General features: G+C 48.0%; 1 protein-coding gene across 1 annotated transcript in view; it reads left to right on the forward strand.

Annotated features, from left to right (window-relative positions):
• Window positions 1–18532, forward strand: part of SLC25A23 (solute carrier family 25 member 23) — a 48017-nt gene that overhangs the window by 21687 nt on the left and 7798 nt on the right. The window contains exons 3-6 of the mRNA XM_083420249.1: window positions 7975–8062; window positions 8192–8303; window positions 15953–16111; window positions 18084–18236. Of these exons, the coding sequence (XP_083276375.1) occupies window positions 7975–8062; window positions 8192–8303; window positions 15953–16111; window positions 18084–18236 (512 nt within the window). The remainder of the gene's footprint in view (window positions 1–7974; window positions 8063–8191; window positions 8304–15952; window positions 16112–18083; window positions 18237–18532) is intronic.

Here is an 18532-nt window from a genome sequence, read left to right on the forward strand (position 1 = left end):
GGTGCCTTTTCCTCCCATTCTGGCCTAGTCAGAACGAACTCCCAGGGCTGTGTCTTATACTCTGAGGCATGGCGCATGATCTTTGTGGAAGCCAGGAGAGGGGTTCCTTCTGGGCTCCAAATGCCTATGGTGGGCAGGAGACAAAAGTAGGCAAAGCCAGAAATGTCAATTTACCTCAAGTGGGGCCCTGAACATTTTGCCGCTAGAGCCAAACCAGAAAATGCTGGGGGAATGACGACTGTGTGCCAGTCTTATGCCCCTGCCCCCCGCCATGTGGCAGTGGGCAGAGGAGGAGGGGGCCAACCAGCGCAGAAGGCGGATCTGCCACTTCTCCCAGCTCTCCGGAGCCTGCTGCCTGAAACAACTGCCTCACCTTGCCTTATGGGTGGGCCGGCCCTGTCCTCAAGCAAGAGGCATTGTCAGAGTTCAAGGACACATTTCAACCGGGCAAAAGCACTCAAGGAGAGTGCAAAGCAGGGGTGCTGAGACACGTGACCTGGGAAGATGGGGTGTGTGAGGGAGGCAGCTAGAGAGGCTCAGAGGGCCTCATCTGGCCCCCTCAGGCCCAAGGCTGCCATCATTAGTGGAGGTTTCAAAGGGACTGATCCAACTTGGGGACTGGTTGGTTTAGCAAGTCATCTTAGAGCTGGCTCATATCTGGCCCTGGAATCAAAGTCCTCTGTATCGTGAGGGCATGACAGCAAGCCCTGAATTGTCCACATTCTTCCTGCCCCCACCCTCCACAAATAGGGCAGAGGGATACAAAGGCCTCAGTCATACACCTGGAGACTTTGTGTGCCTCAACAGCATTTCCTGTGGAAGATAGAGCAGGTGGAAGGTGGATCACATGAGTGAAGCTAATATTTGTACAGTGACTTTTTCGTGTGTTCACCTTGCACTGTGAGGGTGGTTTATGATCTTAAGTTTGAGTTGCTCCCAGACTTGGCCAAGCAAGAAACCTGCACATGGAGAGTGTGTGTGTGCGTGCGTACGTGCGCCAAGTCTTTGAGTATCTGACCCTCTGGCTGAGTCTGCTTCTGCTTCATGTTACAGCCGCCATGTGAAGGCCACATTGAATGGCTGTATGCAGTACACAGAGTGGACTTCCACCTGGATTGAGTCCCACTTCTCCATGGGATAAGACCCCCTCCATATACAGGATGACCACCACACAGGGACAGAAAATGCCCCAAGAAATTTCCATATGCTAATCAATGTGTTAAGTGATGCTTGAGGAGATGAGAGATGGGCTCTTTGTTGCAACAGGGATGAGGGTCACACTCTTCACAATCCACAACTCCATGGCAATGACATTTTATGAAGTGGAAATTGCCATGGGGCCATGGGGAATATATATGTTCCTACTGATTTGGGGTCTTCCTTCTTAGCCTTTCCTTCCCCCCCCTTTCCTCTGATTATGATTTCATGTACAGTGGTATCTTGGGTTAAGTACTTAATTCGTTCTGGAGGTCCGTTCTTAACCCGAAACTGTTCTTAACCTGTGGTACCACTTTAGCTAAAGAGGCCTCCTGCTGCCGCCGTGCCACCAGAGCATGATTTCTGTTCTCATCCTGAAGCAAAGTTCTTAACCCAAGGTACTATTTCTGGGTTAGTGGAGTCTGTAACCTGAAGCATATGTAACCTGAAGCGTATGTAACCCAAGGTACCACTGTAAAGTGTTACAGCTTGGGTTCACAGCTATACAGTAGTAAACCAGTCTTGCCTTTTGAAAAGCAGACACTATGCAGGCGAAGTTTTCACAGGCAAAGCTTCGCTGTTAAAAGGCAGGGGAGGGGAGGCAACATGAAAAACCACCTCTGGCGATCCTGCTGCTTCTGAATCAGAGCCCCTTTAGAGCACAGGGTAGACTTGAAAAGCGGGCTGTTAAACGTACCAGATGGCGGGTGAATGCTTGGGACAAAGCCGAAAGCTTGGAGAGAGCACAGACCGCGAAGTCAGTGAGTGCTGCAAGCCCTAGTGGCGTCCGACAAAAATCTGGAATGCACCGGGCTGCTTTTGCCAAGAATCTCCTTCCCGCATCTAGTACAATCAGTTCAAAAACTATTCCGTTTCTTCCAAAACATGTCTGAAGGGGGCTTGTTTCAACAAGATGACCACCTGCATCTCCTGTTCAGCGAGTCTTCCTGCCTAGCCAGAACTCCAGGGAGCGGGCCAGAGGCCATAAATGGGCAGTTCTGTCTACTTGGAGATAGGAAAAGCCCCCAGGCCCATGTAGTCCAGCATCCTGTTGCCACAGTAGCCAACTAGATGCCTTAGGGATGCCTAAGGCATCAGATGCCTAAGGCAGCAGCCATTGCCCCACTTGTGGTTCTTGACAACTGGCATACAATACAGCCACGGAGGTTATAAGCCACTGATAGCCTTGTTCTCCATTAATCTGTCTGTTCCCTTAAAAAAACAGGTTTAAAGACTCATAGGAGGGGGCGTGGAGAGAGAGGCACAGCTCAAAAGACTTATTGAAACAAGCCTTTGTCCCATTATTAAATAAATCATAAGCCCATCTGATCCCACCTGTCCTGCTGTGACCTTGCAACTCTTGGCTGACTCTGCAACATGCAGTAGACATCTGTAATATTGCCCCAAAGGGAAAGAATGAGAAGAAAGGCATTAGAATGAAGAAGAAAAAAAGGAGGAGGAGAACAAGAGCACAGAGAACAACTGACTGTTCCTTTAAATACAGTGGTACCTCGGGATACAGACGCTTCAGGTTACAGACACTTCAGGTTACATACTCCGCTAACCCAGAAATAGTACCTTGGGTTAAGAACTTTGCTTCAGGATGAGGCCCCATTAGCTAAAGTGGTATCTCAGGTTAAGAACAGTTTCAGGTTAAGAACGAACCTCCAGAATGAATTAAGTTCTTAACCTGAGGTACCACCATATACAAAAAGGTTGTCCACCAGTTATGGGGTCACTCATCAGACTCTCAGACCCTCCAAGTGTCCTTGTTTTCCAGGGATATCCCTGACTTGAGTGAAGCTGTCCTGGTTTCTGATTTGATACCAGAATGTCCTTAAGATGTCCTTATTTTCACTGGAGAAATGTCGGAGGGTATGGAGTTATTCAACCCCCAAGCCGTCAGAAGGCAATCCCGTACAGTATAAGGAAGTTTTCTTAATGTTTAATGTTTAATTGTGTTTTTATATATGTTGGAAGCTGCCCAGAGTGGCTGGGGCAACCCAGTAAGATGTGTGGAGTATAAATAGTGAAAAATATCATTATGGAATGGGACATCCTATTTTCATCGGAGAAATGTTGGAGGGTATGGACTCTGTGCACACACGATACCAGGGACAGCTTGTTGATTTAAAGAAAGTTGGAAGTGGTTGAGGAAAGTTTTGCTTCCCTCTTTCAAACTGCTTTCAATTGAAGAAACTATGGTCAGACTCCAGCCTAAACTAACAACCATAATGTGGATAATGATCTTGTTTCGTTTCCGGGAGATGTTTTGGTTTTGGCCCAAATCCAAATGCAGGCTATTAAAGATCCATTAGCCAGCAGTCATTCAAACCCCCACCCCCCTGCAGTAGTTTCAGGATTTCTCGTTGCCCCGTGCCCTTTGTGGTTATCCAGTGTACTTTCTACATTTGTATGGAGGCAACTGTAGGCTGATAATTGCTAGAGAAGGCACATCTCTCTTAAGCTACGTTCCAAAAATGTGTGCTGCTGCTTGTTGGGCTTAACAATATGTAGAAACAAAAATTAGAAGAATCCAGTGGATTCAGATGCAGCCATGGCAGCCATTTCCCCTGCCTTTAAAGCTTTGAGCTTAGACAACTGCAATAAGGTTATTCAAGGCTGCCCTAGATGACTGTTCAGAAACTTCAACCACTGTAAAACACCTTGGATGTTCTCCAAAGCCTGAACCTGAGCATCTTCCAGAACACTGGCATGCACTTTTATTAGGACTCAAAAGTTTAAACAATTAGTCAGTTAACCTAACTGGGCTAAAACTTGGGTGACTAAAAAGATTCCTCTGATTAATTAGGAAGCAGCCTTTATGTTGTTTTTGTAAGATTTATATGTCCTTCATATGAAGGTCCTATTGTTTAAAGCCAACCACAAATGCAAATACAAAACCAATAACACATTAAAACAGCGGTGTCTTACAAACAGTATGTTTTCTGTAGCTTAAGGTCAGGCTTTTAATACGATATATTGCAGAAGATCTAAATCCTGGCCCACGTTCTGCCAGAGAGGCACTGCTTGCCAAGATGTACACAGGACATGCGTTTATTTTGTCCTCTGCTCACCTCTGGCCAAACAGGCTTTGCAGGTTTTTGAAACTATACAGAACCTATTCAACAAGGGCAAAAGTAGAATCAGTGAGCACAGTGGCGTAGCGTTGGTTGTCAGCACCCGGGGCAAGGCAAGTAATTTGCGCCCCCTAACCCGTGGATTTGCGCCCCCTAATCCTAACCCCCAGATGTTGCGCCCGGTGCGGCTGGCCCCCCCTGCACCCCCCACGCTACGCCACTGAGTGAGCAGCGCTTCCTCTTTCTAGGAGCAAGCACATTTCAGAGGCTGAAAGCATGCAAGGAAGGGACACTTAGCAATGCAGCGCCTCTTTAATACTCAGAATGAAAATAATACATTTTGTGCTACCAAAGTTCTGATACACTATTCTTTCCAATCTCTTGGGCAAATGTGATCATTCTTGATGAAATTGTTAAATGACCTCTCTCTTGTACAAGAACAACCAGCTTTTCCATTTCAGTCACACACTGTGCTTTCTTTAAGCATTTGAAAACCTCGGGGAGCGCTTCATTTTGTTGTATCTTACTAAAGCAACATACCTCTCTTTTATTCGGAGCTTAATCTCTCAGCTTCTTTTTAATCTGGACCACAGGGGCCAAGTGAAGTCTTTTTCTTATCCGCCCCCCTTTAAATAGGCCTCCTTTGGGATATGCTGTGCATTCCTGCCTCAAGCTTTTCCTCTGTCGTACTGACTGCAGCAAACCGATGGGGAATTTTGGCAAACCAAACATAACATTTGGGGAAAATGGGAAGCAGAGAGACTGAAATCGACAGACTCTGACTTACAGTACATATTGGCAGCATCAGTTTTGGGGTTTTTTAAAAAGATTTTTATTGATACAGCAAGAGAAAAGAAAAAAAAACACAAATACCAAATTACACACAGGAATAACCATGGACACATAATTTTCTTAGCAAACAATAAAACATATATTGGTCTTAACACTAAAGACCCGACCTCCCGTCTATTCCATATTTCAATTTCATATTACTTATTGCCAATACACACTTTTATCATAATTAAACTTTTTCTTAATATATCTAATTTCTTATATCTACCTTACATCAGTTATTTTGAACTTAATCAGGATTTCCTGATGAGGAAGTTTCCTACCCTGTGCTTTCCTAGCAAAATGAATGCTCCTGTTCCTTCTATATCTCCAGGTAGAATAAAGTTATTTGTGAAGCTGCCCTTGTATGCATACATACAGGGGCAGCTGTATAATAAACACATCAGCTGCGGGCATTAATACTGTTCTGTATCTGCAGAAAGTTCCTGTGCATGCCCATTTTCTGGTTTTGCTTGCATCCGAAGCAGGGATGGGGAGCCTGCGGTCCTCCAGCTGGTGTTAGACTCTTACTCATCAGCCCCAGAATAGTCAGGGATGATGGGAGCTGCAGTCCAACTTTATAGGGACGGCTACCTGAAAGACCTACATTGGCTCCCTGTACGTTTCCAAGCACAATTCAAAGTGTTGGTGATGACCTTTAAAGCCCTAAACGGCCTCAACCCAGTATACCCAAAGTAGTGTCTCCACCCCCATCATTCAGCCCGGATACTGAGGTCCAGCGCCGAGGGCCTTCTGGCGGTTCACTCACTGCGAGAAGTGAGATTACAGGGAACCAGGCAGAGGGCCTTCTTGGTAGTGGCACCCACCCTGTGGAACGCCCTGCCACCAGATGTCAAAGAGAAAAACAACTACAGTGGTACCTCTGGATGCGAACAGGATCCATTCTGGAGCCCCGTTCACATCCAGAAGCGAATGCAACCCGTGTCCGCTGGTCACGATTAGCCACTTCCACGCATGCACATGACGTCATTTTGACCGTCTGTGCATGCACGAGCGGCATGCACACAGCGCAGAACCCGAAAATACTTATCCCGAAGCAACTTCAACCCAAGGTATGACTGTATCTGACTTTTAGAAGACATCTGAAAGCAGCCCGGTTTAGGGAAGTTTTTAATGTTTGATGTTTTATCTTGTTTTTAATACTCAGTTGGGAGCTGCCCAGAGTGGCTGGGGATACCCAGCCAGATGAGTGGGGTATTAATAATAATAATAATAATAATAATAATAATAATAATAATAATAATAATAAATTATTACTATTATTATTACCCAGCCAGATGGGTGGGGTATGAATAATAATTATATATCATCATCATCATCATCATCATCATCATCATCTAAAGCTTTCTTCATTGCCTGGTACCCTCTTCTGACTATGCTTACCGCTTCATGCCCCCACGTTAGCAATTGTCCTCTCCAGTGTGTGTGCACACAACAGCATCTCTGAAATGTAAATATTGGGGAACTGTAGGAGGCTTCCTTCTTTCTCCTCTGGCAATGGCATCCCCTTGCACCCCCTCTGTAGCCCTCTCTGTCTCTCTTCCAGGTGGGACGCTGGCAGGGGGCTCAGTGTGGGAATCCCGAAGGCTGGTATGGCTGCCTGTATGGTGTCTCCCTCCCCACCCTGACAGCATGCACCCCTGGGCCAGCACCGAAATTGCTACCCCTTCACCCACCCACTTCCACCCCTTCAAGAAATCCCTCAAAACCCACTGAGTCCTTTTGCGCATCCGCAGGTCTGCAGCCCAGGAAGCTGTGGGCACATCTCACTTCCTCCCATTCGGGGACCCTGTAGAACCCTCTTGGCATAGCTTTCAACCGTCCCTTATTTGGCGGAAACTCTCTTATCCCAGCACCGTTTCTCGCTGCTGTCCCGGACTGATGATGTCCCTTAGATTTCCCGGGTTTCATGCTCGCCCAGCTTGGGAGGGAAGCAGCGGCTCGGGGTCCTCCGCCTCAAGAGAGAGCTTGCGCACGAGCTGCCGCGTCTCCGTCTCTCCCTTTTCCCCCTCAGGGGCGCGTCGTGAGGAGACGGGTGGCGGAGGTCGGGCAGGCAGCCCCTCTCTTGCGAGACTTCCACCGCGCTGCCAGGGGAAGCCGGAGGTGGCGGCTGCAGCGGTGGCGGTGGCTGAGGAGGTGGCCTGAGGGAGGAGGAAGAGGAGGGGATGGGGAGGGATGCAGAAGGGTGGCGCTTCAGTGGCCGCACCGCAACCGCCTCATGCGCTGCAACCGCCTCCTTCCCTCTCTCTCGGGCGGGGAAGGGCCGATGGAACTCCTCGCGCCAGGACGACGGCAGCCCCGACGTGCTGCTTAGCATCCCCTCCAACCAGTGCAGCATCTTAATGTAGTGATTTCCCCCTCTGCATCCCTTTCATAACTCTATTTTTATAAATCATTTGTCCATCCATAGTTCAAATTTTTACTACAAGTTTTCTGTCAGTCCTACCAATGTATGTAACTCTTTACAATAGCTTTTCAACTAAATTATAAACTTTCCCCATTCTTTATTAAAGAGGTCCTCTTCCTGGTTTCTAATTCTGCCTGTAAGCTTTGCCATCTCGACGTCGTTCATCAGTTTTGTCCTCCATTCTTCTTTGGATCATCCAGTCCAGCCCCCTGCAAAACAGTGGCAGCCAAAGCAGCATGGCTGTATAAAGTAAGCCAAAATCCCTTATTTTGGCTGCTGATCCCTTATTTTCGAGGCTGCTGGTCTCTTATTTACAAATCTATAAGTTGACAGCTATGCTCTTGGCTCCCCAACTTCTCCTAACCCATCAGTAGCTTAAGATGCACCCTGGTTCCTCCAGACAGACGGACCCTCTTTTCTTCTCTGCTTGTTCTGCAGGCCACATTGACGTGTCCGAGATCCAGCAAACCTTCCACAGCCTGGGCGTTTACATCTCCCTGCAGCAAGCGGAGAAAATTTTGCACAGGTGAGGCTGTCACTACCCTTGCTTTGAACTCCCACCTCCCTGACCCCCCAGTAAACCTTGTGCCCTAGCCCACACTGGCTTTCCCCCCCTCCTTCAGACTCACTCTACTCTGTTTTGTGTGTGTTGCAGCATAGACAAGGATGGCACCATGACCATTGACTGGCATGAGTGGCGAGACCACTTCCTCCTCAATCCGTTGGAGAACATGGAGGAGATCGTATACTACTGGAAGCACTCAACGGTAAACCAGTTTCCTAGTCCTCTCCAGACCTGAGGTTGTTCTGTTCTCCACTCTGATTCCTTGATTCTCAACATGGAAAAAATAGGGTTATATGAATGGAGATTGCAAGAATGGAGATGATAGATAGATAGATAGATAGATAGATAGATAGATAGATATAGATAGATAGATAGATGATAGATAGATAGATGATAGATAGATAGATAGATAGATAGATGATAGATAGATAGATATGTTGTTGTTTTGTTTGTTTGTTTGTTTGATCGTCTTAGTTGTGTTCGACTCTCCGTGATCCCATGAACCAGAGCATGCCTTGGAAACTCTCACTTTCTTCTCAAAGCTTCTCAAAGCTCCGATGGCCTTCTGGCGGTTCCCTCACTGCGAGAAGCCAAGTTACAGGGAACTAGGCAGGCGGCCTTCTCGGTAGTGGCAGCCACCCTGTGGAATGCCCTCCCATCAGATGTCAAGGAAATAAACAACTATCTGACTTTTAGATGACATCTGAAGGCAACCCTATTTAGGGAAGTTTTTAATGTCTATGTATTATTGTGTTTTTAATATTCTGTTAGGAGCCACCCATTGTGCCTGGCGAAACCCAGCCAGATGGGCGGGGTATAAATAATAAATTAGTAGTAGTAGTAGCAGTATTAGTATGCTTAGGGTTGTCCGGAACAGTGCCTTCAGTCACCAAACGCCTGGAGTCAGCAGGAATGTTTTAAAATATCTCCTGAAAGCCGGTAATGAGGGAGATAGATGCACCTCCCTAGGGAAAGCATTCCATAAATGGAAAGCACTGTTTTAGGTACCTGGGTATTAAGCCATTTAGGGCTTTATGTGAATTTGGACTGGTAGTTCACTGGCAGCCAGGGAAGCACTTTCGGCATCTGTTGCGCAGGGTCCCATCCGGCATTCTGCACCACCTGCAGCCTCCAGACCAGGCGTCCGCAAACATTTTCAGGAGGGGGCCGGTCCACTGTCCCTCAGACCTTGTGGGGAGCCGGACCCACCGCCTCCTGAAAGTACCCCCCCTCCTGAAAGGCCCCCTCCCTGCCTATGCCACTCATGCCACCACGGCCGCAATCCTGCTGCTGCCTTGTCTTCGGCAGCATTGGCGTCCTCTGTCTCGGCGGGGCACAGAGACCATGCCACTGGCCTGGGTGGCGAAGGCAGCCTCCACGCCGCTGCCGCTTCCTTTCCCCTCGGCCGCTTCCTCCCGCTTGGCCACCTTAGCGAGAAGGAAGGGGCGGCACCCAAACGCCGCTGGCCTGGGCAGACTCCACACCGCCGCTGCTTTCTCCTGCTCGGCCACCTCCTGCAGCCAATCAGAAGCCGTGCTGCGTCGCCGAAGTCAGTCTCTGTGCGGCAAGGCCTCTGTGCCGCGCCTGTTTAGCGCGGGGACTAACCGAGCAGGCGGTAGGGTTCGCAAGGTTCACGGGCCAGATTAATGAGCCTGGTGGGCCGTATCCAGCCCGCGGGCCTTAGTTTGACGACCGCTGCTGCAGACCATCTTTGAGGTAGTCCTACACACAGCACACTGTTGTTGTTTAGTAGTTTCGCCGTGTCCGACTCTTCGTGACCCCGTGGACCAGAGCATGCCAGGCACTCCTGTCTTCCACTGCCTCCCACAGTTCACACAGCACATTACCATAGTCCATATGGGAGCATATCAGAGCATGGACAAGGGAGGCCGGACTATCCTGGTCTAGGAATAGCCATAGCTGGCAAAGCATTCTAAGCTAGCTAGCCATAAGCACTCCTAGCTGCAGAAGCTACTTGAGACTCTGTTGACCTATCAGAATCCTGAAGTACTGGAGGACTGCCAGAGTATCAATCTGTTACTTTAGGGTCATCCTCGCTGGAAGCAAATACCAGGCTTGTACCGTCTGTCTTGTACTTAGTGCTTTTCCATGCTCAACACCAGTGTTACGGTAAAATCTGGGTGCGAGGCTGCTCTGCCACCCAGCTCGTCGGACTAAGTCCGCAGGTCCCTGCGGAGGAAAATGAGCTCAGCCGGAGACAGGAGCAAACTGTAGAAGATCCCAGTTTATTGCGCAACAGGTTCAAGGCGAGATTGAACAGCGAGAAAGGGGTGACATGAACTTTTGAAACTTCCCTCCATGTCCCAGAATACAGTGCAAAATACATCCCAGTTACATCATGAATACATTAAGAAGAGGTTGGGTTACACAGATTACATCATGAATACATTAAGAAGAGGTTGGGTTACACAGGATTAACATATGGAGGATGGAGGGGGGAATATGCAGAGCTGGAGATATGTGCAGATAAGCACATCCTGAGTACCGGTGATGAGAAAACAATGGTCCATGTATGCATAGTCTGCCACCTGGCATTGCCCTTGGGAAGGCTTGGCAGAGTGATTTGACAGGATTAGGGTCTTGACACCTTGCTTGAGGGATTATGGAGGACAGGGGAGGTGTCATGGAGTCCTAGAGAAATTGAGCAAATTGGCACGTTGATTTTCTATGAATTTTATAGATTTTAGTCCCTTTTGACATTGACAATTGGAAATAAATGGATATATTGTAGCGAAGAAGGAGGTGAAGAAGACATGCCCCCCCCTTCCGTATCAACCAGTGAATAAAAACACCTCATTAAAATGCAGCAAACCTGTAGGAAACCATCCCCACAAGAAAGCTGCCATTGGAAAAAGGCTGCTCCTGGAATCGCCTGCCCCTCAAGGAAGCAGGGAGCATGAAGCATAGCCAAGAAGCCAAGGATCTCCAGGGAACAGCAAGGAAGCAGGGAGCGTGAAGCATAGCCAAGAAGCCAAGGATCTCCAGGGAACAGCAAGGAAGCTTCCTGTGATGTCCCCCATCTCCCTTTCCACCCTTCCTGAACTCTACAGGAGGCGGGAGGAAATAGGAAGGGAAATAGTTCAGATCTCTGGACTGGGCACTGGCCAAGGCCCTCTTTCTTCACTGTCCTGTTCCAGCCACGCTAATCTCATCAGCCGATCGGAACAGGGAAGATTAAAGTTTATATTTAAACACAATGTGTGTCTCTCCCCTCCCGGTTTGCCAGACTTTGCCCATAGTGTCAGCTGGAAGGCCAGGGGAGACAGGGGCTTGGTCACTTTCAAGGCCCTCTAGGCACAACCCTCACCTTAAACTCTTTGCTCTCCAACATGCCCTGTTGAACTCAGATCTGACTATTTCACCAGCATCCCTTTCTCCCCTGCTGCACTTCGAGAGAGAGATAAGAGATGGCGGCCGTTGGAACTCCAGGTGTTGAGTGCCCGACACTGAGAGAGGACCGGGGAGCCTGTGGGTGGAATGGGTCAGAGGCCAAGAGCCCAGGCCGTCCTGCCACCATCTGGGAAGAAGATCTCTTGCCCATGATCCCTTTAGATGAGCGGGAACTGTGCAAGAACTCAGCAGCCCTGTGCAGCTTCCATTCACTTCAATATGGTGCATGTCGGAATATTTCCCGATGATTATGCACCAGGCTCCCTGGGTGGGGTCTGTGTGTGCTGTTGGGCCTTTCTGCCTTAGGCCCCAAAAACGTCTCGGGTCAGCCCAGAGGAACCAACTCTTAGGGGATGAGGTCCTTTCAGCCCCCCAAAAATATTTGAGGGGACCCAGGCCTCCCAAAGTCGGAGAACATTGCCATTCAAATGGTGTCATAGCTGTCAACGTTTCCCTTTTTTTAAGGGAAATTCCCTTATTCCGAATAGGATTCCTCGCAAGGAAAGGGAAAAGTTGACAGCTATGAATGGTGTGTGTGAGCCATATCTTGTAATTGATTGTGCAAGGTGGAGCTTACCTGCCCCCCCCCCCAATTTTTTTTTATTCAAGTTGCACCCCTGAGCCAACCCTTCCTCTGAGATCCATTTCTTTCTGACTCCCCTCTTGACATTGGGGGCCAGCCCCCTTCCCTGCTCTGCGTGTCTGTAATCCGTAGGTGCCGATGGGATTGGCTCTCGCACCCAAGCCCCTCCCCCTGATTATCCCTCCAATCCCATTAGGAGATTGCAGGAGGGTTTATCGTGTGCCCTCCTTGAGGTGCCCTGCACATTCCTGTGCATTCCCGGCATGGAAGACCTGTCTCCCGTCAGGAAGGGCCCCGATGGCCAGAGCACCTCGGGGATCCATGGGAATTCAAGGCTGCTGTCCCTGGCTGAGCTGTGGGAAAGTGACTACAGACGCCCCAAAGGCTTCGAGTCCATCCTGGGGGAGCATGAGATGGTAGGGCTAAGTCTCCGCGGCTGGGGCTTTCTTTTCTCCCCCTCCTAACCCACAGACTGCCTTGAGGTCCCAAGGCATCTCTCCAGAACCCCTGGCTGGCATTCCACTATGTTTTACTCAGAGTAGACCCATTGGCATTAATGAATGTGACTAAATTGGATCCATTGATTTCAACAGGTCTACTCTATTGGAGCCAGGCTTCCTGTTTCTTCCCCACCCCCTTTTACCTCTCTAAGCCAGTATGCTCAATTTCCATTGCGTTGCTCAGGACCAAACCAGCTGTTGCCTTGTTTCCTTGCTTCCTGTGGCAGCTGTGGGCAGGCGCTTGTGGTGGTGATAGGTAGCATGGTGACCTCTGGGTGATGTTGGCCTCCCACTCCTGCCAGCCCCAGTTAACACGGTCAGCGGTCAAGGATGATGGGAGACGGTGTGATAGGAGTTTTATGGTCTTAGACATATTTTAAATGTTCATAAGTGTACCAACCAAGCACATACATAGATCAGCACAGGAAGACCGACCTGGAACCATTTTGATTCCCAAACTGACCAAATGTTTTCTCTGCAAGGTCAAACTGGAAAAGCCTCCCCTTTGTCTTTTCCTTCACAAATCCTGTCTTAAGGGTATGTCTGTGTTTGAATAGGGTGTGAGCCTGTGACATGGCCCAGGAACTAAGTATTTATCATTACAAAAGACTAGCCAGGCTACCCAGGAAATCCAATCAAGTAACCTGCCAGACAGGAGATAAACAAAGACAGGAGAAAAACAACATTCAAATGTTCTGTTTTAGACCACCTTTTTTGTGATGTAGGTGTGATGTGTCTGAGGGGTGGTCTTAGGTTACACCCCTTCTGTGATGTATGTATGATGTTTCTGGGAGTGGTCTTGATCTACTGGGTGGCAATTTCAAAAGTCTTTATAAGGCCTTGCCCTGTTGCAACAGATTAATAAAGATCAGGCTTACTAGCTGCTTTGCTTCTCAATATTCTCTGGTTGGCCTCTGTTATTCTCTCCTACCAATAGGGAACCTATGTAAGGACTCTATATGGGCTCTTGGATACCCCATAAGGGAAAAGGGCAATTTTTGTTTACAACAGACCTGGGCTACCCCTGCTGCACAGAACCCATCGCTCAGTGCAGAATGAGGCTTGTGGTGCACTGCTTTTGTAGGAAACAATAACACTCGAGGATGTGTCTCGACCCGTTCAGTTCAACAGGTCTTCCCCACTGTCACTGAAAAGACCACAGGGGGAGCTGTTGCCCATCAGAACCTATTCCATTCTTCTGTCCCCAACAAGCACAGCGCTATCAGGTTTCTCTGTGTAAAACTTTCCTGCAATTAGTTTGGACGGATTTGTGTGTTAAATCTGTGTCCTATCCTACCCCGCACCCCACTCCCAGAGAGCTCACAGCAGCATGTATGCCTCTTTCCCCCACATCTGCTTTATCCCCACAACTCGGTGAGTTAGGTTAGGGTGAGATGTCCCAGCTACCCTACAGTCATGCAGTGAGCTTTGTGGTTGTGTGAAGATTTGAGCCTCGGTCTCCCTGGTTCCTAGACAAACGCTCTAGACAACGCTAGCTAAAATATTTCCTTGTGTCCTATAACCCAGCCAGGGCCTTGCTTGTCTTATTTCACTCTCAGCGAAATATTATTTCTTTAATAATAATAAAATTGCACAAATTTGCCATCTCACTATAGAAGTTTCACTCTTTTCCAGGGCTGGATTTAGCTTTGATGAGGCCCTAAGCTACTGAAGGTAATGGGGCCCTTTATATGTCCAGCTGTATTTTTGTGTTGAATATATACTATATTGTAATTTATGGACTTAATAGGTATCTAAAGCCATTTGCACACAACAAATAGGAGCCTACACAACACAAAATACAGTTGCTGTATGTGGGCTTATTTTATTCCTTTTTTATCTTATATTTTGGAAATGTACATCCAGGGTTTTTTTCCTTTAAATTTTTTTGGGGTCCCCAAGAGAGTGAGGCCCTAAGCTATATCTTGTTTAGCTTATATGTAAATCCAGCACTGCTCTTTCCTTTTGAGAACGTTGTGTATGTGTGTGGTGTGTGGTGTTGCTTCCGCTGAACTTGCACAGACTTGTTTACCCCACATCTCTCCTATAATAATCACTTCATATTCTCTCATATATATGGGAGAGAATATTATATCTATTTAAACCTATCATCCTGAGAAGAGGGAGAATGTATGTAAAAGAAGCTGTAACTGCCAGTGTGTATTAATGCAAGCATAGCGAAGGTGTGGGTTCTCTCTACCCAAAACAGCCCAGAGAATATTTACCAAAGTGAGGCGATCCAAGGACGTTGGTTCTCTGACGACATTAATATTGGCCGTGCCTTTTGCCGCTACAATAAGCTCTCTGCAAACTGATCTTTTTTTGCATGTGTCTGATCTTCTGCTTAGTCTTATTAAATCATGTGAGTCCTTGAGCGCAGGAATGTTTTCAGTATTAAACTCCTGCTGCCCTTGAACAGGATCTGCTGCAGGTCATTAGCTGGTTGGTGTAGCAAAGGCTTCTGTGATCTACTGTGATTTACACTCCCTGCTATGGCATGGGCTGCAGCAGGTCCATTGGCAGAATTCTTGGAAGGGAGGCAGGGAAACGTTCCACCGCAGCTGCATGGAATAGGAGAGCATTATAAGTCAATCCAAACGAGCAAAAGCCTAAATATAAGGTTGAATATGTTTGCAATTCAAGCCCATCCATGTTTGCTCAGAACAAGCCCTCCTGCGCTTACTCCATTGATTTGTAGGACTGCAGCTTCACAGTGATTTGATTTAATTAAATGATTTTAAGAAAACAAAGTCTCAGGAGCATCTCAGTCATTCCCAGTGTCTTTGTGTTCACTGGCTAGAATGCTGGAAGCTTGGAGCAGGTTTCGTTCTTACTGCACGACTGATATGCGATAGCATTTGCTAGCTGACATCATGTAGTATTTGAAAGTTGAGAGGTTATGAGATGGCATATATTACATTTGCCTGAGTCAAAATAAGCAAGAAAGTCCAACGAATACTTGAGAAGAACTCGGATTTCAATGCTCAATAGAAAACACCCATTAAACAAAATTCCAGTTTGAAATTTTGAATCTAAAATGTGGTGGAAACTGACGTTTTGGAGCATTTAGAATATTCGTAAATACAGACCTGGGACTCAGCTAGACAGCTGCAAATAAAATGTTTTAAGTGTGTTGCAAAGTGCATTACACAAATGAGACACTAGATGGCGATGGTGAGCTATGGCGAATTCAATATGTTTTTCAATATGTGAAAACATTTTCTCAACTTTTTTTATATGTGTCTAGATTCCACACTGGAGGTGTCTCCTTAAGAACAGATGCTTCTCAGTCAAATGTGGGCAGAGCTGCTTGTCTTTTCTTTAGCTTTTCCCTCTTCTGACTGCATTCCTCTGCAGGTCCTTGACATTGGCGAGTGCCTCACCGTCCCAGACGAGTTTTCCGAGAAGGAGAAGAAGACAGGGATGTGGTGGAAGCAGCTCATTGCTGGTGCCATGGCTGGCGCTGTCTCCAGGACTGGAACTGCCCCGTTGGACCGACTGAAAGTCTTCATGCAGGCAAGGAGCTGCTAAGAATTACGGAGGGAGGGGAAACAGTATTTCATTCTGCATTGGGACCTGGAATGGTGGCTTCAGTTCATGTGGTGTGGGGCAATGACAAACTCAAAAGAGCCTCTGTTTTGCCCCAGAATGCTATGCTGAGGATGTTATGACCAGTTTTATTTTTACATAGCATGTTACACATGAAGACTGTAAAAGGAGAAAAAGGGCTGCCCCATACAACACAGATACCCAAAGGGCAGGTTCAGGGGTCTTTCATTTACTGCCAAGGAGTGTGGTGGAGTCTCCTTCTTTGGAGGTCTTTAAGCAGAGGCTTGACAACCATATGTCAGGAGTGCTCTGATGGTGTTTCCTGCTTGGCAGGGGGTTGGACTTGATGGCCCTTGTGGTCTCTTCCAATTCTATGATTCTATGATTCATTTACCATATTTTTCCATAAGACACACTTTCCCCCTCTTAAAAAACTAAGGGGAAACGTCTCTGCGTCTTATGGAGCGAATGTGTGGTCCCTGGAGCTAAATTGCCGGAGTGCGGCATACTCCTAAGCTACTCTTTGGGACTGGCGGGGAAAACCTGGGTTTCCTCCTCCAGCCCTGGGAGCAGCGGGCAGGCTGCGAGCAGATGCCCCGCGCTCCTGAGCTGCTCTGGGGTAGCCCGCGAAACCTCCACAGGGCAGCGGGATGAAGGTTCCCCGCTGCCCTGCGGAGGCTTCATGGGCTACCCCAGAAGCCAGAACAGCTAGAGGGAGCCCTGCACAGTGCTCCCTCTTGCTGTTCTAGTTCTGCCTTAGCAGCACGAAGCCTCCGCAGGGCAGCAGGGAGCCTTCACCCGCTGCCCTGCGGAGCCTTCGCACGGCTATCCCTGGCTTTTGCGGGAGGTGCGTCCTATGGTCCGGTGCATCTAAAAGAGCGAAAAATACGGTACCTCCCTGATTCCTGAAATATGGCAGGGGAATTGGCTGTGTAGAATCAGCCTTCTCATTGGGTTTACTGGTCTTGGAATTCCACCAAGTCCAAAGACAGCACTCTGATGAGTGCAAGCGATGCTGCTATCTGCAGGCTCGACTACAGCAGAGCTGGCCATTTGCTGAAAAGTTGGCATGTGAATTCAAAACTTATTGCGCCTCTTAGCTTCTGCCCTTGACATTAAACTCCAAGCGAAGACCACAACTCCCTATGGCATGGCTAAAACACATTTTGAAATACCGTGACCAGTGTTTGAAGTATGTTTTGAAAGACTGGCCTTGGGAATTGTTGAAAAAGACCAATCTCTTCGCCCACAGCATTTGAAGATAGCAAATGGGAGGAGAGACTGGATGTTGGGGGAAGTGGAGAGGTGCATGCAAGACCTACAGAGCTTATTTCTTCGCAGAAGGTGGCTTACTTTCCGACTAGTGTTAAACCTTATCTGCTCCCCTTGGCAAACCTTAACATTTAGGGGAAAGATTTCATTTATGTAGGTATTGCACTCATATCCCAAGCTTTTTTCCAAGCTCTCCCAGGTCCTAGTCTGACACTCTAACCACTGCACAACATAGAGGACACTGTGTGCAATCAAAGAGTTGCATCAACAACAATGAAGAAGAACATGGCTGTGTCAGAGTCTTCTCCTAGTGTTCCTAATTTTTCCATAGGATAAACGCCAACCTTGACTTCTGTCTGCATCCCTCCTCCTTTCTCCCAGAAAATAGCAGCAACACCTTCTGGGAGCCTTTAAATCTTGCGCATTTAGCAATCTTGTCTCCTGTGCCTTCCCAGTGGGCTCCATTGTGAAATTTGAGGGGCCTTTTTGGAATGCTGCAAAGGATACTGGGATGCAGCTCCCACAACACGCACTGGCTTTTCATTGATGCCCCAACCGCTGAAAAATGCCCATTGTTGCTTATGCCGTCAGGAAGAAGGGGGGGCTCTCTTTTTCTTTTCCTTTTCCTTGCCCAGGCCCTGACGTTGTGGTTCCATCTTGCTTGTAGGTCCACGCCTCCAAGAACAACAGTATGAACGTTTTGGGCGGATTGCGAGGCATGGTACGCGAAGGAGGCATCCGCTCCCTGTGGCGAGGCAACGGGATCAATGTGCTCAAGATCGCGCCTGAGTCTGCCATCAAGTTCATGGCCTACGAACAGGTACGACCTGGGGACTGGGCTGCAGCTTTGCATGGTAGTCCCTGTGCACGTGCGCACAGCATTTTAATTCCTTTTTTTAAAGTCCTTCATTACTGGTCAGAAAAATGACTTCATGCAGCACAGTATTTCCCATACCTAAGTGCATGGAACTCCACCTTGGGCATGTCTTTATTGCAAGAACTCGCCCAAAAGGATCACGCTTCTTTTACTCAGCTGCATCGCCCTCACTCAGCCCAAAGTGCCTACGGGGGGAGTTCACCAAATCTATCTGTGGCTCGCAATCCATTGCTTATCAT

This window comes from Podarcis tiliguerta, assembly GCF_965153285.1.
Source record: "Podarcis tiliguerta genome assembly, chromosome: 17".
Lineage (NCBI taxonomy): Eukaryota > Metazoa > Chordata > Lepidosauria > Squamata > Lacertidae > Podarcis > Podarcis tiliguerta.